Source organism: Puntigrus tetrazona, chromosome 11, assembly GCF_018831695.1.
Source record: "Puntigrus tetrazona isolate hp1 chromosome 11, ASM1883169v1, whole genome shotgun sequence".
NCBI lineage: Eukaryota > Metazoa > Chordata > Actinopteri > Cypriniformes > Cyprinidae > Puntigrus > Puntigrus tetrazona.
Genome location: NC_056709.1, coordinates 7,122,337 through 7,141,802, shown reverse-complemented (window position 1 = coordinate 7,141,802; position 19,466 = coordinate 7,122,337). Strand labels below are relative to the sequence as shown.

The 19,466-nt window shown below is 37.8% G+C and overlaps 2 protein-coding genes across 2 annotated transcripts; one reads left to right on the top strand and one right to left on the bottom strand.

Annotated features, from left to right (window-relative positions):
- The first annotated feature begins 566 nt into the window (after nt 1-566).
- Nucleotides 567-10,225, top strand: phf13 (PHD finger protein 13). The gene is made up of 5 exons (XM_043252536.1): nt 567-726; nt 1,446-1,489; nt 3,292-3,393; nt 6,018-6,690; nt 7,853-10,225. Exons 2-5 carry the CDS (start codon nt 1,448-1,450, stop codon nt 8,077-8,079), a joined length of 1,044 nt encoding a protein of 347 aa, XP_043108471.1. The 5' UTR covers nt 567-726; nt 1,446-1,447; the 3' UTR covers nt 8,080-10,225.
- A 134-nt stretch (nt 10,226-10,359) lies between these two features.
- LOC122353546 (dnaJ homolog subfamily C member 11) lies at nt 10,360-19,423 on the bottom strand. Its single transcript, XM_043251320.1, has 16 exons — nt 19,311-19,423; nt 18,502-18,631; nt 17,476-17,549; nt 17,271-17,372; nt 16,222-16,350; nt 15,416-15,538; nt 15,262-15,335; nt 14,992-15,181; nt 14,802-14,887; nt 13,420-13,536; nt 13,162-13,317; nt 12,976-13,045; nt 12,807-12,864; nt 12,391-12,533; nt 12,167-12,296; nt 10,360-11,837 (listed from the first exon to the last, which is right to left on the bottom strand). The coding sequence occupies exons 1-16, from the start codon at nt 19,383-19,385 to the stop codon at nt 11,812-11,814; spliced, it is 1,683 nt and encodes a 560-aa protein (XP_043107255.1). The 5' UTR covers nt 19,386-19,423; the 3' UTR covers nt 10,360-11,811.
- Nucleotides 19,424-19,466: the final 43 nt, after the last annotated feature.

Here is a 19,466-nt window from a genome sequence, read left to right as displayed (position 1 = left end):
ATTTAAGTGCATTCAACCATTCTCTGTAATTGCTTTTTGCCAAAATGGTGTATAGCTCAGCAACTGGGTTGTTTTGTAGGAAAAAAAACCCAAAAAACAGCATAAAAATGACCCAGCAACTAAGTTACAAAAAAAACCTTCCCAGCTAAAGTGCATAAATACATTTAGCCCATTTAAGAAGGTGTGCCTTTATTTATTTTTATTTATTACTTTCACAAGTAGTAACTTGATTTGCACGTAATTGTGGTATGTGCACCCGCCTGCAAACGTTTTCTTTCCATTTTTGTTTTACCTCTACCTTTAGTAATTTATGAAATGTAAAAACAATTTACACACTCTATCGTGCGGTTTTGTTTTTATTTTTGTTTTGTGCGAAAAGTGTATTTGTGGTGTATTTATTTAAAACAGCTGTCACATGGTTAGATTTTTTTTTTGAAATATAATTACATTCGAATTTTATAACGCACATTTTACTTGTGTATGATATTTCTGGCCCGTAAACTGACCAACAGATGGGTAATCCATGTGAACGCGATGAGGACTTTTATTTTGGCAGATGAGCAGATCTGTCTGTCTGGGTTTCACCCATCACATCTTCATCACATTCGGACATATATCATTACTGTTTTCCACCTCTCCAGCCACTGTCATCGCCTGTTTTTCGATCCAGGATAATCATCTGCCTTTTTGCCGTCGCGTGGTCCAGTATCTGTGTTTCGGCAGCAGGTAAACGTGAATAAAACACTACAGACACGAACATCAGTCACAACAACGTTAGCGTGACGGCTAGCCAATTAGCAAGTTTCTGCAGGGGAGGGAAAAAGTGGATAAAGTTTTGTTTAAAGACATTACAGTTCGGTCTAGTCGCGGATTTGGTGGTGTCGTCGTGAATGCTGATCGTAATTGATGTATTATGAATGATGCAGCGTTACTAAACATAATAGATCAGGTCTGTAGTTGTTAGCAGGCTAACAGAGCTCGAGGACTGCCTATCAAAAAGATTTAAAACATTGTTTCTTTACTAAAATGATCCGGAGATATAACGAAACTTCTAATTAAGTTAAATCACGTACGCGGAGATGAATATATAAAGTAGTCAGAAGAGTTTTAGGTGTTTTTGCGGCTTGTTTAGGTGTGGAGATACGTGACGCGACTCTCTGCATTATATAATCTCATAAATCCCTTTTTAAAACTTTAATTTGTCTGACAAGGTTCTTCTGTGTTATGATTGATTGAACTAAACAGCTGTTCTAATGTTTTTGAATAAGTTGCTTGGTTCAGTCAGATGGTGTAACTACTGCTACATGCATCAAAACAGGACACTAACAAGATTACATTTTTGTTTGCATGTTATTGTAACCTTATTTTTGATGTTATGTCTGTCATTATGTCAGATGTGGTAACATATAACGTGGTCGTAAACTAAAGCAGTTTTTGTATCGTAGAAATGGAAAACAGCTCGACGACGACTTGTCCATTTGACACACAGGTAAAAAAAAGATTTTTTTATTTATTTTTGTCACTTTGTTACCCGGTTATGTCAGCTTTTATTTCTATGTTGTGCTTTGTCTTCAGGGTTTCTGTATTGATACATTTTTCTATTACTTCTCAATGCACGTAACGTTACAGATCGAAATAGGCTTTCCTCGTTAAACACTTTACGCAACCTGTGATCGTTAAATCGAAAACGTATATATTTAAAAAACATTTTATTTGTTGTTTTACTTATTTGTTTGCTAGATTCACCTCTTAAAATAAGTAAATTAATCAAAGGAAGAGATCGTGCGGTTGTTTTTAAGCGATCCTATTAGCAACGGCTGGCTAACGTTAACTCACTTCATTAGATGCGGTTTAGCTTGATCGAATTAAAAAAAAGTTCGGAGTCTTTGTCTGCTTTTCCTCGTTGTAATTTCAGTTTTCACAAGGGCTTTATTCTGCCAAGCTCGTTTTCGTTCTCTTTTGGGCTGTTGGTGTTAAATTAATGTGCGTCGAGTTGCTAAAACAAGCGTTTTAACATTCGGTCACGTTATTTAAAACGTTTTTACATCAGGCATGTCGTTTTGTCTGTGTAAACGGCGTTGTAGTATATCAGGCGAATTTGCATTAGCGTCGATTGTGTGATTTAATGAAGGTGATGTGTCGTTTTGCTCGTTGGTGTCAATATGTCGAATATTTGCACAGTTGACAGAGCCAGTGCGCGACAGCGCATGCCAGTGCTTTACTCCGACAGTCAAGCATAGCGCAAGAGAAGTGCTATATACTGTGTTCACTCTGGTTGTGTGTGTATATAGTCAAGCATAGAGATATATATATATATATATATCTATATATGTATATATATATATATATATATATATATATCTATATATATATATATATATATATATATATATATATATATATATATATATATATATATATATATATATATACACATGCACATACAAGTACACAAATAGGAAATAAATATGCAAACGTATGAAAAAAAACTATGAATAAATATAAAACTGTTGACTTAATTATTTTTTTTTGTATACGGAATATAATTATTTCGGCATTATTTGTTTTGATTCTGTGAAGAATCATGTGGAATATAGTTTGGCACCAGATGTTCTGCTATTAAACATGCTTCTTTAACAAATAAGTTGAAGCAATGCAGCTCGATGGCTTCAGTATAAGCACATACCACTGATTAACAGCCTTGACAGCCTTGACAGTGCGACTGTCATTTAAAGGTTTGTAAATTGTTGAAAATCAGTTCCCCTAAGGAGATAATGAATGGGATTTTTACTTCAGGAACCCAACTGTTAAACTCTATATGCAGAGACAATAAGTAAACTGTTCTGTGTTGATTGTGCTACAAACACAAACTCCGTAACAATCTGAACCATTACTGTTTGTTTGAGTGCTGTGACCAACCCAAAACAACAACAGTGACTCAACCAATGGCATTTGCTAGGGGTGGGACTACCTGTTTGAAAGCGGTTGTTGTTGCTGTTGTTGTTTAATCCGTTTGCTGACATAAGTGGTGCTGAAATTATTCACTTGAACTAATGTAATCCTGATTCATTTTGTTCCACGATTCACACTACCCCTGGTTTAAAATGACATGAAGTTTAATGATAATTTGATGAGGCATACATTCTTCATTTCTGATGTGGCACTGCAGTTTGGTCATAACCAAATGATAAAACAGTCTTCGATCCTTTCACGAGACTGAAATGCTGCTTTAACTTTTTAAACTCAATAAATAAAGATTTGTATCATTGCTGACACTGTTTTTAATTGCAGGGCTACAGTTCAACATTTAAGCGGAAACGGACAGTGGAAGATTTCAACAAGTTCTGCACTTTTGTGCTCGCCTATGCCGGTTATATTCCTTATCCACAGGAGGTGAGTATGATCTAGTCTTTATGTATCCGAGATGTGATTGTGGTAAAAATGCTACTCACTGTGCTTGTACGTTTGATAGAAAGTGCTATCCTTGCTTTCCTCAAGATCGCTCAACGATCTGACACCTCGACCTCCAGAGGTTCCTATCCTTGGCAGTGGTGTAGCACTGGGTGCTCATGGGATTTTTATTACTTTTTTTTTTTTTTTTTTGTGGTGGCACGCCTCTTATGAGCTGCTTTGCTGCTGACGCTCTTGTTTGATCCACAGAAATGGTGGTGGCTCTTATGTCACGGCCGCTGAGAGACATCCCCCTCCAAAAAAACCTCAGCCCTCCCTCCCAGGGTAAGAGGGCCACTCCAGTATCCTCCATTCTCATCCCAGACCTTGTCTCTAAGTGCCATTCTTCACAACAGCAGTGTGTGCGCATCCACAAACACTTCAGTTTCAGGTCTTCCCTTTAATGGATCCTTCAAATGGATGGAGGCTAAATCGAGAAAACTCGTGTTGCAGGGAAATGCATGAGGGCCGATAATAGCACCAAGTGTTCCAAAACCCAGTGAGCTGCCTTGTAAATCTTAACTAATATCTAATGCTCAACTCTCAGTTGACAAAATGTGGTTGTATATGTAATTATTGGGTAAAATGGTTTCAAATAGTAAGTGCAGATGATAATGAGACACTAACATGGTGGCACTTGAGTAGGTGTATATGGTAAATGACGAATATTAATTAAAAGCATTGCGGTCGAACTTCCTACGTTTTATGATAATCAAACCAGTTTATTGGGACATGTATTGGTGTTAAAAACCCAGGGCAAGTCACCTTTATTTATATAGCACTGTATACATTATTTCAAAAGCAGCTTTACTGGAAAATAACTTAATGGAAGTGTTATTTAATATGAGACCAATTCAAATTCAGCTGTGAAGCAGCTCTCAAAATACAGTAATGCCATTTATTAAGTCAGTTGAGTGTTATGAAACAGAAAGTTAAATCAGTTCAATGTTCATTTAATTTAGTCATCATTAATGGAATAAAGTCCTCCCTTTTGTAGTAAAGGGTTTTTTTCCATATTACCGTTTGGACATTCTGAAATTTTAGACTTGGAAGTAGGAAATATCTCATTGTATGCTTTTATTCTTCCATTTTGACTGCCATTTTTTTTAGCTTGTTCCAGTGCATTCTGGGAGTGCCACCTTTGTGAAGCCATCTTACTTTTGGAAAGCCTTCACGTCAGCAGAATAATGTCTTTGTAGGCAGCTCACCATGTTTCGGAACAGCTAGTGATTTCCTGTTTTTTTCGCATCCTTTCAGCTTAAAGGGTTAGTTCGCCCCAAAATGAAAATTCTGTCCTTAATTACTCACCCTCATGTCGTTCCAAACCTGTAAGACCTTTGTTCATCTTCAGAGCACAAATTAAGGTATTGTTGATGAAATCCTAGAGATATCATGTTTTGATTGATGTATTTACCGCATTTCTGGACTGGGATAGTTTCAGCTGTGTTGCTATCTATGGGGGGTCAGATAGCCCTTTGATTCAATCAAAAATTTCTAATTTGTGTTATGAAGGAAAACCAAGGTCTTAGGGGTTTGGGATGACATGAGAGTGAGTGATTAATGACAGAACTTTCATTTTGGGTAAACTAACACTTTAAATAGAAAGACCATTTGATTATGTAGTTCCTTTTATTCATTCTTACATTTTTAATTATTTGCTTACTACTTGCTTTGTTTCCGCAGGCTACTCAGCACAGAGGAGACATAGCCCTTTAAAGCTCACAAATAATGATGGCTTTTATGACAAGGAAACAAACAGTAAATGAGTGTATAAACAAAAGTGAGGTTAGACCGAGATGGATCCGAGAAAAATGCTCCAAAATAATCCAACACTGATGTGGGGATCCGTGCTTTTTTCCGAGCTCATTAGTTGATTGTGGTTTGACGGCAAATTAAGTTCTCTGAACATGCAGTGGAAGTTCATAAACCTGATATTTGTGTGACTTATTTTTTACAGAGAGCGGTTTCATTGTGCAGACGCTTGCATTTCCAAGGACCAGTCATTTGTTTCTCTTAGGTGGTAGCTCTTAATTTTAGGAGTGACTCTACAAGAGCTCTGCTTGGCTCTTTGTTTCTCTTATCCTGCTTTGTGGTAGTCACTTTTTTTTAACGGTCATTGTGCTGGTGTTTGTTTTTTAAACACTGGTAATCATGTTTTTTTACTTGGTGATTCAGGCAACCGCTTGATGCTTTTAGACACATTTTCAAGTGTGTAACTTTTATTCATAACAGCTATTAATGATTCAGGTTCGCAAGGCACTGTATTTTTTTATTTAGCCTTTATCATACTGCAAAATGTGAAATGTTCCATTTTAGAGATTATCATTTAATGAAGTAGGCATTTTCATCTTGCACCAGTGTGGTCTGCATTTCTTGTCATTAAATATTGCACCGTAACCAGCAGGTTTCGTGGGTGTGGATGACTTTCCGTTTATTAATTTCACCATAAGTCTTCTCGAAACGTGCAGCGAACTGTTTGTTCATCTTCAGATTCCAGACCGTTGTTTTAATTCAAGACAGTCAATGAAATGGCAGGTTAAATTTGTTTCTTCAATTGCTGTCCGCAGGAGGCGCACTTGAGAAACAGCTCTAGTCCTCCCAACAGCACCGGCAGCACTGCAGACAGCGACGGATGGGAAAACCAGAGGCTTGGCTGCGGCCTCTCGTCTCCGGACGAGCCCTCCCCCAAAAACCGCAAAAGCTTTGCTGGATTCAAGAGACCCACGAGCGAGGATTCCGAGCCTCAGAAGCGTCCAAAATCAGCAGGTCTTCTCCTGGAGGGTCGAACAAAGGCTGATAAAGCGAAAAAGAAGAAGAAGAAGCTTAGGAAAAGCAAGGATGAGGAATTGAGATCTTTCGCCCCATTTTCTCCTCCCGTTGCTGAAGGCCAGATTTCTAATTATGGATGTACCATCAAAGAAGAACCAGAAGATTACCTGAGCATCTCTCTACCCACCGACAGCACGGGTAGCAACCAGCCTTTGCGCAATGGCACAAGTTCAAAACCTGCTTCGAGTTCACCAGCTACTCCAACGTGCAAAGAGGAGCCTGATGTTGGCAGTCACTGCTGGAAAAGTCCAAAGTCAGAGGATGTCGAAAATCCCTTAAAAGACGAAGAAGCGGTTGTCTTGAAGCACAAAGGTTTTCCTGGTAAAAGGACCGTGGTCCGTCAGGGGAAACAGGTGGTGTTTAGAGATGAGGACGGATCGGGGGATGATGAGGACATCATGGTGGATTCAGGTAAGTGGGATGTTTCAATATGTTTACGCTGAAGTTATGTTTTTGCCCTCGGCCAGTGTATGGAAGATTGTTACTGCTGCTGAATAAAAATTGTAAAGGCAATTGTGACTTTCTGCCTCAGAAGTCTGGCTTGAATTATAAGCTATGTAAGCTTAGTTTTTTCAGAATTGCAAGATATAAAGTTGCAATTGCATATTCTTAAGTTGACGTACCAGGAGTCGTCGTCTGCAAAGAGTTTCACAAATTGGGATTAAAAAAAAAAGTCTGAATTGTGAGTAACAGTTACCTTTTTAAAATGTGTTTATTCATTGGCAGACCAGTTTAACAGCTGCGGTCAACTTTTTTTGAAAGTTGTTTAGGCAAGATGTTTTGTATGGAAGCTAGTTTCTGCCGCGACATATAATAATACTAAAAATAATAATAAATCAATTGTAACCTAACAATTATATCTCCGTTATATCTCAAGTCAAGTCGTTTATCTCAATCTTAAAATCAGAATTAAGAGTTAAACGCAGTTGTTTTCTTTAGAAAAATTTAAATAATAAAAAAAGGACTTTTTATATCACACTTCTACCTTTTTTGCATGATTTTTGCAAATTTACATCTTGAAATTCTCTCCGAATTGTGAGATATAAACATACAAATGTAAAAAGTAGTCTTGGCATTGCAAGATGAAGTCATTGACATTGAAGGCATTGACATCCATACCAATGATAGTTGTTTACCAGCTAGAGCCAACTTTTCTGGGAAGTTTGAAAGTTTGGCTGTGGAAAAAAATGTAATTAAAAAATTGCAATCACAGTTATGACAATTTTCTCACAAGTTTATAAAATGTTTTTCTCTGAATTACCAGTTTAATGTAATTGTGAGTTGAAATATAAACTGCGACTTTTTCTTGCAGTTTTTTTTTTGAACTATAAGATATAAACTTAGTAAGAAATAGATAAGGATTAAACGACAAAAAAAAAAATGTACTTAAACTTCCATAGTTTCAAACTCCAAACAGTTTTCCATATTTTTGTCCTGATTTAGTTTGCAATGTCATCTCAGTTTGGTCTTCTTTTAAATAACACTGGAGCCTTTGATATTGGAGCATACCGTTTCTCAATAGTAGGTTGCATTCGTGTATATACAGTTGAATTTACTGTCCTTTTCCTTGCAGATGATGACTCCTGGGACCTAGTGACGTGTTTCTGCATGAAGCCGTTTGCCGGGAGGGCGATGATCGAATGCAACCAGTGCAACACTTGGATCCATCTCTCATGTGCCAAAATCCGTAAGTCCAACGTCCCCGAGACGTACATCTGCCAGAGGTGCAAAGACTCAAAGTTTGACATTCGCCGCTCCAATCGTTCACGAGTGGGCCCTCGAAAACACCTCCTGGACTGACGCCGCTCTCTTCGTCCTGCCCATCCACATCTACAGAAACTCGTAAAATCCTCTTCTTGAAGAAGAGACTCGATGAGTTCGGAGGAGCAGGGGGCTCGGCGACCTGCTTTTTTTTTTGTGTGTGTGTTTTTAATATTTCTTACCTTCCTAAATGTTTGCGTCAGGCAATCAATACAAGGATAATGCATTAACTGGAGCAGATCTCTGCTGGACAGACGGACGGATGGAGTTGTGACGGTACACAGCTGTACGTCATACACACTCTGAGTTGTACTGGAAAGAAGAGACCGGGGTGTCTGATTGCACTTTTTTTAAGAACAAAGGGGTAGCTAGAGATTCCCTTTTGTACCCATAGCTTTCAAAAGTACGTCTATTTGTCAAAGTCTGTATATTATATGAAATAACCATGAGATATTAGTGTTCGAGGTGTTTAGTCTCATTTTGTGTGAGACCCCCAAACGTGTGTGAGATACACAGTTCTGATTGGTGGATAATGTTGATGAAGTTTTCATCAGCAATCACTGATGTCGAGTGAAACGGTTTTTGCTGCATTGTGGTATTTCTTGATTCTTATTTTTATTTTTGCCAACAAATTGGTGATAACTAGAGACTATGCGCGTCATTTCTTTTTCTTGATTTAGAAATTCTGATCACTTCTGCATTTTTTTTGCCCTTCAATGAACAAGAATTTTGTTTGCATGTTGTAATTATATATTATTTTTCCAAAAGTAGATGTTTAATATGGTAATTATGTAAATTATATGAAAGTTGTTACAGGTTAGGGAAGGGATGGATAACCTTACTCGGCGAATCTCAGAATCTCACAAAAACATACCCAAGTCTTGTTTCACCTCAACATTTATGAATTATTTAGTTACTAAATATATATATATATAACTTAACTTCCTCACTACATTATCAGTGGTGGTTCTATTTAGATTATCATTACTGTAAAAACAAATGTAGCCTTTTCTATTTTGTCAAAAATAGTGACGGTGCAAATTTAGTGATGAAGTATTTCTTGGCCACGTTCTTGTCAGGTTTTTTTGAGATTCACTGTACTGCCAAAGGGAAGAACTTTTTTTTTTTTTTCTTGCATATGCTGAAAATGACATGGCTTACTTAGTGGTAGTCATATATACATTCAAAACACTGTATGAGTATTATTTGGTCTACGAATCTCGGGTACTTGTATGTATTCAGATGGATCTTTCATAAGGGTGTAATTCCTGTTAACCACTGTGACCGGGTTTAACATGGTTAATAATCTAGGAGTCTGCTTTCATGTTCATAGGCACGCTCTGATTTAAAAAAAAAAAAAAAAAAAAAAGTGCGATTGTGTCATATTAGCTGCTCCACTTTCATGACAAAGCATTAGTTTGTTTCTTGAAGACTTTTTTTTTTTTCACGTTAGTTTGTTTTCATCTTCAGAATGTACTCTTCTGGTAGGTGAGATAAACAACGCAGGGAAGAGAAATGATTCGGCACCTTTAATATGATTATTTAATATATGTTAGCTTTCCACTTTTAATAGTTTGCATGTCTAGCCTTAAAGCTTTTAACATTTTTAGATTTCGGCATAACAATTTATCCATGTACCAAGTATTCTCTTTCGTTTCCCTTTTTATTTTTTTCATACAAGACCAGTAATGCCGATAGTTTATGAAAATAACTGATAATTTGCAAAATTGGCCTGTTATGTTTTTTTTTTTCTGACGAGGCAGTGGACAGTCTCCACCGTGATTTATATTTTTTGCACGTTAAACCTGGATGTCCTCTAAAGCATTTTGTCTTCCTCTCAAAGGACGTTTTGTAGGCTTTTTATTGAACAAGCTAGCTTTTCATTGTTTCGTGAAAAAAAAAAAAAAAGTGTCGCTTGTTAAATTGAAGTGCTTTATGTCGATGCTATCTTTTTTTTTTTTTAAACCATTTATCAAGGGATCATAGAAGGTGATTTTGTACATTTTGTTTTGTATAATTGCGCGTTCATGCAGTATGGCTGATGTTTCGGGGCTGTTTGTGTGCTAGAAGAAGAACCGCTAAAGTTTGAGTTCCCAGTTACGCCGAGTCCAATGAAAAGAAAGAGTGATGTTTCTGTGAAACTTCTTGTAAACCGTTGTAAATAAAGAGATGATTTTAATGACGATTAATGGGAGTTTGTGTGTTTGTACAGGTTAGGGAAGGGATAGATAACCGTTTCACTACATTCACTTGTTTCCGCGCACATTGAAGATGAGGGTTGATTTGTTGATGTGTTTAGTCAGTCAGATCAGGTAAAGCTCAGGTTTCTTCACTTTTTATTTAAATCACTCTATAGGTTGACTACGTTACATGAACACATTTGTAAGGTTTTGCATCAGATAGGAATGTAACACCGGTTTCTTTCGAAGTTGCAAAATGTGGCTTGAAGAAGCCATTTACATGAACTATGCTAAAACGTGCAGGGTACAAACCAGAGACTGCCAAAACGGTTCCATGGCCTGTCAATAGTTTGTGTATTCAACACGACCAAAGACTCTGGAAGAGTCAGGCTTTGACTCTTTTAGATGCAAAGATTATTGTTGATGCTCAAGAACAAAATGTATTTTCCCTTATAGCCCAACAGATGAAAGGTACAACAGGAAAGACTAATACGCACAACGCAGGCACTGCCTACTTACCGACAAATGCAGTAATAAAACAATGAAAAGTTAAAAAAAAAAAAAAAAAAAAAAGGAAAAAGGGGCATGGCACATTTAAATTACACAAAGCTTCAGTGGTTTCGTTTGAAATAATGGATCTTTAAAATACGTACTCCATTTAAACTCATTCGATAGCCAAAATTTTTACACTAGCTCAGTCCGAGCACTGCTGCTGACATTTCAAAGTCCGTAAAACTTGAGAAAACGGAGCAGGAGAAAAGCTGCTATCAAAGCAAACTTCCAGATGCTAAGAACGACAAGCTAAACAAATAAAAACAACAGCCTGTCTTTTTTTCCGCTTCACTGAAACTCTGACTATATGACTTCATTTTTGAATTTGGAGAAGATACTGTACGACTGTCTTTGATATGGCTTCACTGCAGACCTAGGGACGAACCGAGGAATCCCAGGAAAAGTTTAGGTGCCTATTTTTACTTAGAAACCTTTTCTCCTCCAATCATCAATAACCAAAAAATAACAACGCGAGCATAATCCAAATAACACTTCTCCTGGAGTAAAATGAAATCATGATGCTCTGGTCACAACAGATTGGCCTACTAAAAAAAAAAAAAGAAGCAGCTTTTACGGTAGTGAGTTTGGAGGCAGTGTGAGCGTGAGATTTTCGGTTTACAAACATGCAAAAAACATCTGTCGACATCAACACTCGTCCTATGAAACAACCGTTTGTGCAGTACAGTTTGAACCATACTTTTCAAGTACAGTTTTGTTAGATGACTTATCAACGCCGATTAGAAATCGACGGACGGAATACTGTATCCGGTCTTCTTGATGACTGTCGAAGCTGTGACGGCTTCAGGTGGGTCATCGGGAATCTCAGTTAAAACTCCAGATCTCAAGGAGGTGTCAGGACGTAAATGGCTTACTGACGATACGTGTAAGGGATTTTGAGAGAAACTGACGACACAGAGGTGATACACGGGTGACTACACGAAATGAAGAGGAGCAGCCCTTCGGATCGCTCGATGTCTGACTGTCCCTTTTAGTTCCTTTGATGCACATAGAGCTCTTTCTTTCAATGTGTGGTAGACTTCTATGTCTCTGAATCGATTCTATGAGCTGAATGAACAGAAAGAGAAAGAGAAGCAGACTTTCCTTAAATGAGCTTTCAATTAACAATTTGAAAATCTGGAATCCATTAAGTCATTAGCAACGCGTATCACTAATCAAAAATAAAGGTTTAATGCATTTATGGTAAGAAATGTACAAAACACTTTCACGGAACATGATCTTTAGTTAATATCCTAATGAATAAATTATTGCAATGTATTTTGGCTACTGTTACAAATATACCTGTGCTCCAATGTCGCATATTAATATTATAGATATACATCGATAAATTTTTTCTTTGACATGTGACATTCACAGCTTGTTTCCGGAGTACTCACATTGTTTAGGTATCCTAAGAGGCTCTGTGTCTCCGGACAAGACTTGGTGCATTGCTCCTCTGAATTGGTACAGCAGTTTTAGGCTCTTTTCCTCTCCAACGCACGGGTCATAAAACCCTGGCAAGCCCGCCTGATTAACACGAGACAGGACGAATGTAAAGCGTTTGGCGTGAGTCAAAGCAGCTCGCTGACGCAAAGCACTGCTTGATGTTTAAATGTCTAACCTTCGATGCTTCTGTAAGAATGAGTTTGGAGTCTTTCACCAAGCACTGGAGAGGAACGGTCACGTCAATGACCTTTGCTCTCTCACGTTTCTGACTATTGTCCGACACAAATTTGCCATACCAAGCATTTAGAATGAGGAGACCTAGAATAAAAGTAAATAAATAACTGCAATACATAAAACACTGCTCATTTAAAACATTTTAAGCTGTAGAGATGGCAACGCGTAAAAGCAACATACAGTTTTGCTCATAAATTTACACGCCCCCAACACACTTTCGTTACTCTGCAACTTTTGTTTGTTTTTAAAATGAATGGGCATGACTTTGTGCTAACTGCCATTATAATCACACAGATGCGGTCTCCAGAGCTTAATTTGTATCTGGAAGTATTAAAAAAAAAAACACATTTCACAAACCCATTTTAGATTCCTCAGCATCAATAATTCTCTTCACCGACTCTTGCATCAGCAAAACCTGAAAACCAATGAAACGATAACACAAGAACACATATCTGCGCTGATAAATGGCTGTTTGTGTTGGCAAGAGGGAGACAGCCATTGTTGTCTACGTATTAGTTTTACTCACAGCAGCTTCAGCTTCTTGCTTCCTGCGAGCAATTTCTGAAGCAGAATCCTCCTTCTGTTTCTCCAACTCCCTGTGAACAACCAAACGGTCAGGGCCCTTCATCATCAGAGAAACTGAAGTAATGTAAAGACGGGGGTATCAGGAAAATGGGCGGTTTCAGAGCAGTAATTATGGATAATAACTCACTGTTCCTTCTGGGCTCGTACATAAGGCATAATAATAAGCTTCTGGACAGCTAAGTAGATGGCCAGCGGGCCAATGGTGGCATAAAACACAGCGCTGGGTAAAATCTGGTCGGTCAGGTGAATAGGGAAGAGGTAGGTTTGACTGGCTCTGTTTAACCTGTAGGGAGAACAAATAGACCACCCACAAGCAGCTGGAGTTGGTTAGTTTACTGTTCTTCTGAGCCGTGTTTATTGCGGTTAAGCTCGGGTCAGTGCTAACCTGATTTTGAGGGAGACTCCTTGGGGTACACCGATGCTGACGGTTGCTGCCAGAACACTGTGCCGACTGATCTTACGCTCTGCGCCGTATTCAACCACTGTGCCAAAGAACCCAGTCCTGTTGAAAACGAAGACCGGGATTTTACAGAAACTAGGGCTAGGCAATATGTTGAACATTAACCTACACTGAATATATGAACCCTCAAAGGCCGAGAGGGCCACCCGCGGCTAAAAATAAACGCTAAAATAATGATAAAAACAATAAAAATAATGCTTAAAAGGCAGGGTAGGCGATTTTTCAAAAACACTCGGGCCGATTAGCAAAACAAACTTGTAGCCAATCAGCAGTAAGGGGCGTGTCTGCTCATGATGATGCTGGAGAGAGAGCGTTCAGTGCACAGGATGGACATCAGCTGTGCTGAGTGACAGAAAGATAGAGATAAAGATAGAGCAAAAATCAGACAGAAGAGTAGATTAACTTTGGTGGACTTAAACTTAAAATGCTGTGTTCCGAGATTAAAATAAAGTACTTTCTGATGTTCATTTCTTGCTTTAAATAAGAATAGATGATCAGTTCACCTGTTTGAACTGAGGCAATACAGTGATCTGTCATATGTCCAGACATTGTTTAATGTCAGAAATAATCAGCTCTGTCTGTCGGTGTGTTGTCAGTTTTCTCTTTGCTCTGCGATGTATTTTTCATTGAGTGAGAACACGCGTGTGGTGCGAGAGCTGCATTGTTTGTCGGTCATGGCAACATGGCAACTAGGACGGGTCAATTTTCAGGCAATTGTCATCAGCCAGAGGATGTTATCAGTCCCAATAACCATGATAGATACATATGTAAACACTGCGAACCAAAAGTTCTGAGCATCCTCTTTACGTGTATGCAAAGCATAATGGGTCATTTCAAGTTCCATGAAAAAGGGCTATACTGCCATAGGTAAAGTCTGTCTACACTGACTGGAGGTTAGGCTAAAATCTGTAATCTTTGATCGCTAGTTGATGTGTTCACTGACAGACGTTTAACGGCTGTTGTGATCACAATCTCAGTGTCAGAAGATTTAGTTCATGGTCCTACAATGAACAACAATCTTTCTTCATATTTAAAGACAAGCGCGATCAGTATTTATGTTAGAGATGTCTTCTATATGCCATAAACTTCGTCAAGTTTTCCTGTTTATAATGATATATGGCTGCTAGAACAGGTCTGAAAAAGCAAAGAAAATATACAATATAAAATATATACAATGATTTAAAGAACCTTTCAGTTTCAAATTACTTATCTGTGCGTGTAAAAGTATTACAAAACGTTTTTTTATGATGTTATTTAATGTGTATAGACTGGTCATCTCTACTGTAAGGTGTAGGCAAAGCACATACTTAATAGAACCTTTGACCTTAGTCTGGTCTTCATCCTGGAATTTGTACTGATAGCTCATCATCAGGTAGGAATGAGGAACACCCAGCTGAGAAACAGGAAGAAGAACAGATGGATTGCATTCTTAATGCATTAACTTTGTTTTGAACTAAACAAATTACCATCATCAGTGTACCCCTGCATAGGTTTCACCTGCAGGGCCAGGGTGAAGTGGCTTGTTTTGGTGTCCCTGACAATACTGGTGGTCATGGCAGACTGGCTTCCCCACCGCCACTGCAGGTAACCCATAGTGTTCTGGTCCAGATGGCGAGCCATCATTGTAGTGGCACTGGGCCGAACGCCGCGCGAGGAAAACTGCAATCCCCACTGGGCAGTCACAAAGCTAGGAGACACAAGATTCATATGAGATTCGCAAAAAAGAGAAACGCAAATCAGTCTCATCGCAGACAGACGGACACCTACCAGCGTGCAGTTACGTTACGGAATACCTTCATCCCAAATAAAGGTCCTCTAATGTCCCCTGCTCCAAACTCCAGCTTAAGACATACAAACAAATGGGAACATCAGACCCATACCACCCAAAAAAAACAGCAAGTGTGCTGGAAAGAAATCTCACCTCTCCCCAGCCTCTTGCTGAGGTCACACGGCGTACACAAAGGTTTATATTTCCTCCCCCGTTGCCATTATGTGTTGACAGAGATCCAGAGAGGACCGCGGTATCTGAAGTAGTTAGGGGTGCCTGGCAAACACAAACATTTTTTTTTTTTTTAAGTAATTGCACAATTCAGACTTTTTCCCCACACAACGTAAGTTTACATCTCGCAATTCTGACAATATCTAATAAAAATATCATGATATATTTTATTGCGACATAAACATGCAATTGCTAGTTACTAATTTAAATCTGCAAGATATTTGGATCCTTGGTTCAGATTGTTTCCCAATCTTGGCTTTTCTCACGATTGCGAATTACTGTTGCAAGCTATTTGCAGTCCTTCTTCGCAGTCCTGACCTCTTGCAATTTCATCAATCGCAATTCTAATTTCTACGAACTGTGAGGTATAAACTCACAATTGTGAAAAATAAAATTGTCAAACAGAACCGTTAATATCAATTATAACTTACTAAATTGCAACTGAGACATTATATTACGCAATTGTGAGCAAAAAAGTCAGATGAGTGACTGTTAGAATTGCAAGATATTTGCAATTCTGATATATTTTCACAGTTTACACGTCACAATTAAAATTTCTACGGATTGTGAGGTATAACCTCACCATTTCTAGTTATAAAGTCTATTTCTGAGGAAATGACGACTGACCAGAACTGTTTATATCTCACAATTTTGTTTTATTCAGTGGTGGAACAGGCTTTTATAAAGGAGACAGCAACATCCCGTTATGCTCAATTGTACATACTGACCTCGATGGATTGGGAAATATGCATCCTGTTGATCTCAATGTGGGGAAAACCTCCTCCTGGTACATCCTCAAAGTCCTCCTCATACCGGTCAAAAAGGTCCGTCGCATCTATGCCAACACTTATTGTCCCCTGAATGAAAACAGACAAAATTCTTTTTTTTTTTGTTGTTGTTTTAGGACCTTTACAAATAAATACAGTACAAACCCAACTGCGTTTTACAATGATGAAGCATTTTTGCAGGCTGATCCAAAAATCTTTGTAATTTCTTCACAAATTAACCAAAATTTTAAAATCTAAAAACAATCGGCAGAAATTTTCAGGGTGATGTTCAATGTTTCTGACAACCTTATTAGTTCTAGCCACCTATTGGCAAGACAAAAAAAGCCTAAAATACACAAGGAAGTTTTGTTGAAGTATCTGATGTTAAAGAATAAAATGTAAAAATATCTTAAGGTTATGTCAATAGATGTTATTTCACTAATTTATCCAACAATCCAACCATAAAAACTCACTGAAATGGAAAGGCTAAAACTTGTTTATAGGTTTTTGGTCTCCAAAACCAATTCCTGCAGCATTCTATTCATCACTAGTAGATAATATGAAAATCACTTCTCATAAATCTATGGTAATGCTCTTAAAACACAGAAAGCAGACAGTCTTGTGGTAGTTTTTCCATCTGAAATTATTTTGTTATGCCATTTAAGATACTAAAGATATTTTATGGCCTTAAATTTGACCAAACTGAATTGAAGAACCCGTACTACAAACTTTCCTGATAAATTGCAATTTGCAAACAGGTTTCCAGAAAGAGGAAAAAGACCAAAAACGAATCAAGAAAGCTGTCCTCAATCACCCTCAGCGAAAAAAAAAGCAAAGATTTGACTGCAATTATCTGGCCTATAAACAAACTGGCAATATTGAATCTTTGAAATTAGATCAGTTGGAGCACAACAAAACGGGGGAGATTGGGTGAAATAAAGCTTCATTTTGGGGAATAAAAAGCAGTCTTGTCATTATCTCCCGCTGTTGTTCTGGTCTGGAATGTCTACCTTAGGGTTTGTTCTCTGCTGGAGTCTCCTCTCATCTCTTTCTCTCTGCAAACGTTCGTATTCCTCCCTGATCTCTGCAGGGGTTCGTTTCCTTTCCACCACCTAAAGATATCAGAGATCAAAGAAGCAGACAAGAAATTAGCATGACATGCAACACACAGTAATACAAATATTAGTTCAAATTAAACTCAAGACCAAAACTAACCTCCCAACCTTCCACATCAAGGCCTTTCTTCCCAAATATGTCATATATGGCTCGGGATTGGGGGTCGCTGAGAACTAAGCAGATGTCAAATAATTAAAGTCAAATAAAAAATATCTAAAATTCAAGGTCCAATTCTTGCTATTGACAAACCATTACATACGACTTTTGCCTCAAAAAAATTAGCTGCTTATTAATAGTTACTACAAACGTCATCAAACAGTACACAGGAATACAAATAAGGATGCATCTACATTTATAAATCAGTTTTACTAACACAACTTTAAATCGGTATTCAGTTTTTTTTCCTACCAGAACCCTTTCAAGCAGAAGATTAAATTAAAACATACTTTTCCGAAAATTAAAAACATTCCTTTATTTGTTGTAACAGTAAAATTCCTTTTAGGGAAATAAATGGTTTTGTAACCCTTTAAAGACTAACAAATTAAATAATGCCAGTTATTTTTTTTTTTTGCAAAATGAAACAGCTTACAATTAAAAAAAACCTTGATTATATTCAGTGTGCATTTGTATGACCATTAAGTTCAGCTAATACTATGCCTTTAATAAAAAAAAAAATAATTAACAAATGCTTAGTTTTATGATAAAAGTTCTGTGGGTTTTATTGAGGTGCAAAACATAACGTACTGTGATTCAACGATTAAAAAAAAAAAACCTTACAAATAGACACTCTTCAAATATATATTTGATACAGTTTTTTTCTAAAATTAATGTATGGCTAATAAAGTAAACCCGACTTGCTTCTGTCCAGTTATTGTTTAACTAGAATTACTTTTAAGTTCACTAAGTAGTTTACTTTATATAAATCATTATAGATTTAAAAGCAAAAAGGCGTATACTATGCCCTAAAGTTTTATGATTATACTAAAAGGTTTTTCAGCCTCAGAAAATCATATATTACATATGATACTCCAAGCTTTATGGTCAATTTGCCCTTTCATGTAAATAAATGAATACAACATTTAATTATCCGCACTGAAAGGTTATATGGACAGTTCTAATACTTACCTTCATACGCCTGGTGTACATAGGTGAAGAGTTGCTCAGCCTGCCTTTTTAGCTCAGGGTCTCTGTGCTTGTCAGGGTGATACAGCATACAAAGCCGCCTGTACGACGACTTTAACTCATCTTGAGTCGCCTGTGCACCGTAAAAACAATAAACAGCAGATGAAAAACGTTAAAATTGATCGACAACTTGCACAACAAGCGGAGTCAACACAAACTGAATATTTAAATGAGTTGGATCAGCCACACCCTCATAGCGGGCTTCTGATTGGCTATCGTGCTCAGGTAACATTGTGCCTTGGCGCGCTTTTGCATTTTAAACTCAACATTTCCGCTACATCCTCAAGAATTTGAGGCTCACTTGAATTATACGTAATGCAAAAGTTTTGTTAGGGTGGGTATAATAATTAATTATACATTCAAAGGTTTTATTTAGCCTTGGGTTAATGCCGAATACTGCTTTCGAGCGTTAATATCAAGTGAATTGGTTCTGAGAAAAGCTCTAGTCGTGCGCATTTTACGTACGTGCAAATTAAACATTAATAAACCAACATCACTTAGATAGCTGGCATGAAAGCAAATTGACAGCTGAAAATACTGCAAGGAAGTTGTCCCGAGCTTGAAACGTCAAATCAGCGAGTCCGAGCCCAACGCAACCGGCACATAATAGTATGCGATGACAGCTGTATGAATGTCTCTTATAGGAGGACAGTGTCAGCTGATAAGAGAAACTGCAAGCATCCCTTCATTCCGTGCAGATCTCGACAACGCAGATGAAATATCTCCTCTTAGAAACGTATCCGCTTTCTTACCTCTCTCCTGACATTGAGCAGAGAGTAATAATCTTCGTTATCTACTTCCAATTCATTTTCCAAGGCAGCCGCCATGTTCCCAGTGTCCCAAATCCCATCCCGCCGATTCCTACTACGGCGAAGGCCGTTGTCATGAATATTAATCACGCAACGTGA